Below are 2,703 nucleotides of genomic sequence, written 5' to 3'. Positions count from 1 at the left end.
TGAAAATTTACTTACAGTTCACGTTAACATGAATTCCTTCTGTCATGCTGTCATTCTGATATGTTGCTGTACAAATGTAACGTCCAGCTCCTTCTGCTGTTACATTCATGATGGACAAAGAGACATGTCCACTGCTTTCCTGTCCATAGATTACTGTGCTGTTATCTGCTTTACTTAGAATATTGTCCTGCCAGTTGGTTTCTGTTCCAGATTTAGTCCATTTAATAACTGATGGAGGAACACTGTCCACACTGCAGGTCAGATTCAGATCGTCTCCCTCCTTTACTGTCGTTCTGCCAGAGATCTGAGGTTTTCTAACATCTGTGGAGCACAGATTAAAGAAAAGGTTTAAACACGTTTGTTGCAAACTCCATATGAAGTTCAAGCTTAGATAACTGCAAATAATTGTCTGAGAAATATTTCTTCAAAATTTATTCAACACACATTTCACTGTTACATTAATTTCTTCTCTCAGAGTGTTGTTCAGATGTTGTGCTGTGCAGATGTAAAGACCAGCGTCGTCTTTTGTCACATTAGTGATGGAAAACAAGCACCTTCTTCTTTGTTTCTGACAGATTTTACTGCTGCCATGCTTTTCAGATACATTGTGACTCTGCTGTTCGGCTTGTTTTCTAGATTTACTCCAGGTGATAACTGATAGAGGGAAACTGTTCACAATGCAGGTCAGATTCAGATAATCTCCTTCTTTAACTGTTGGTCTACCAGAGACCTGAGGTTTTCTTGCATCTATAAAGCAAATATAAACAAAATATTTAACTTTCAGTAACACAGACACACCAAGAACATATCCTTCTGTTACTGGGGAATTCATATACCTATTAATAAACTAAGAAAGTATTTTACGTTGTACATCTACATCTGTTGTGGATGTATTCATCAAAATAAATATATTTTTTTATGTTTTACATTTTAAAAATGTCAGCCAACATGCCATTGTTATTTTGATTGTTTTTCATTTTCATATACTGTGCAGTACAAATGTAAAGTCCAGAATTATTTGATGTCACTTTAGCCTAGTAAAAGGAGAACTGCACAGTTTTTTCTTCTGATAAGTCATCTCTGTTTAAATTTGAACCATTTCGTATGGTTCAAATTTAATGGTTCATAATGGAAACTCTCAATACTCCAGGTCACATTCAAAGTCACCACAGTATCGTCTGTTATCAAAATTTACTTCACATCAATGAAATAAAAAAATGTATTACAAGTAAATACAGCAAATTTTAAAAGAGAGGTATTTTATGAGCAAATGTTAACAAGTTATAATTAAAAACATAATCAGCGGGATTTATATGACAATAAGGTACTCACATGTTACATTCAGAGTCACAGTCTCTTCTGTAGTTATGTTGCCTGTGAAGCTGACCTTACAGGTTATTTTGGTGTTGTGGTGATCAGCTGAAGAGTTAAAGGTCAGAGTTGAGACGTGTCTCTGTGTGAAAGCGGTCAGATTCTCTGTTTTTAAAGCAGTGATGTTTCCTTTGATGAAAGAGTCGTTCTCTCCTTTTCCTCTCCACATCCAGGTGATGTTAGGAGGAGACCCAGAGCAGAGACCAGGAGCAGTGCAGGTCAGAGTGACCAGCTGTCCCTCAGTCAGTGGAGGAATCATCACTGAGGGCTTTTGGTTCAGACCTGATGGAAACAGTTCATTGAATGAAAACTCACAAAACCAGTGAGTTTAATTATCTTAAATTTGATGAGGCAGATTGAAAAACTAGATGATGTCTTAAACTTGGAAAAACAAAATGAAAAATTGACTTTTGTCAAAAATAAGCTTTTACAATCTGATCTCAGAGGTAAATAAAAATAGTAAAAAGATTTTTTTTTATCATGTTTAGAAATATGATGTGACATTATACTGAAGTTTATTTTGTTTTCCTACCTGTTACTAATAGTGTTGCTTTTTCCTTGTATGTAAATACATCTTTTGTACTGTTTCCCTCAACTCGGAGCTGATAGCTTCCAGAATCAGATTCCTTGAGATCATTGATTATGATGCTGCAGTTCTTCTGAGCAACATCCGGTTCCACCAGTGACACTCGACCTTTGAAACCAGGCTGAATGTTTTCCTTGTTCTTGTCAGAGTGAAATATAATCTCAGGATAGTAACATCTGGCAGTATCACATTTATACCAAATAATATGTTTGGGTGCAAAGAGAGATGTGAAAGCGCATGGTATCACAGCACAGAGTCCAACCTCTGCTCTTATTTCGTCCTCATTGAAAGTAACACAATAACCTTCAGGCTTACAGGACTTTTCCCTTTGCAATGCATCTGTTAGTAAGAAAATAATTAAACTCAGGATTTGTTAAAAAAAATATTTCAATGAAATGAAACATTGTCAAAGTAGTTTCTTGTCAATGTTTATACAAACCAGATTCTATTTATAAGGTTTTTTAAACATTAACCATTAATTTTTCCTTGAGTGATCTGCACATAATAAATACATTGTAATCATGTGTAAATTTGTGAAACAAATATATACACTTGGGGGACTTGCTATAAATAGTGTAGCAAGCAAATGTGAATACATATACATTTAGTGCGTTTAATTTTAGTACTGATTCATGTGCATAAAAGAGAAGATTCATACATTACCATTGTTAGAAGAGAGAGACACGATTAACCAGATGAAAACAAACATCCTGATTTGAAGCTTGAAACCTTCAGTCCATTCCAAA

The 2,703-nt window shown here is 35.0% G+C and overlaps 1 protein-coding gene across 1 annotated transcript in view; it reads right to left on the bottom strand.

The window, feature by feature from the left end:
• Window positions 1-2,703, bottom strand: part of LOC106960133 (hemicentin-1-like) — a 59,930-nt gene that overhangs the window by 8,170 nt on the left and 49,057 nt on the right. The window contains exon 7 of the mRNA XM_015053084.1: window positions 16-321. Within this exon, the coding sequence (XP_014908570.1) occupies window positions 16-321 (306 nt within the window). The remainder of the gene's footprint in view (window positions 1-15; window positions 322-2,703) is intronic.

The sequence above is a fragment of the Poecilia latipinna genome, unplaced genomic scaffold (assembly GCF_001443285.1).
Source record: "Poecilia latipinna isolate Pla-1442-1.1 unplaced genomic scaffold, P_latipinna-1.0 Scaffold54, whole genome shotgun sequence".
Lineage (NCBI taxonomy): Eukaryota > Metazoa > Chordata > Actinopteri > Cyprinodontiformes > Poeciliidae > Poecilia > Poecilia latipinna.
This window is presented reverse-complemented; position numbering and strand designations above follow the sequence as displayed.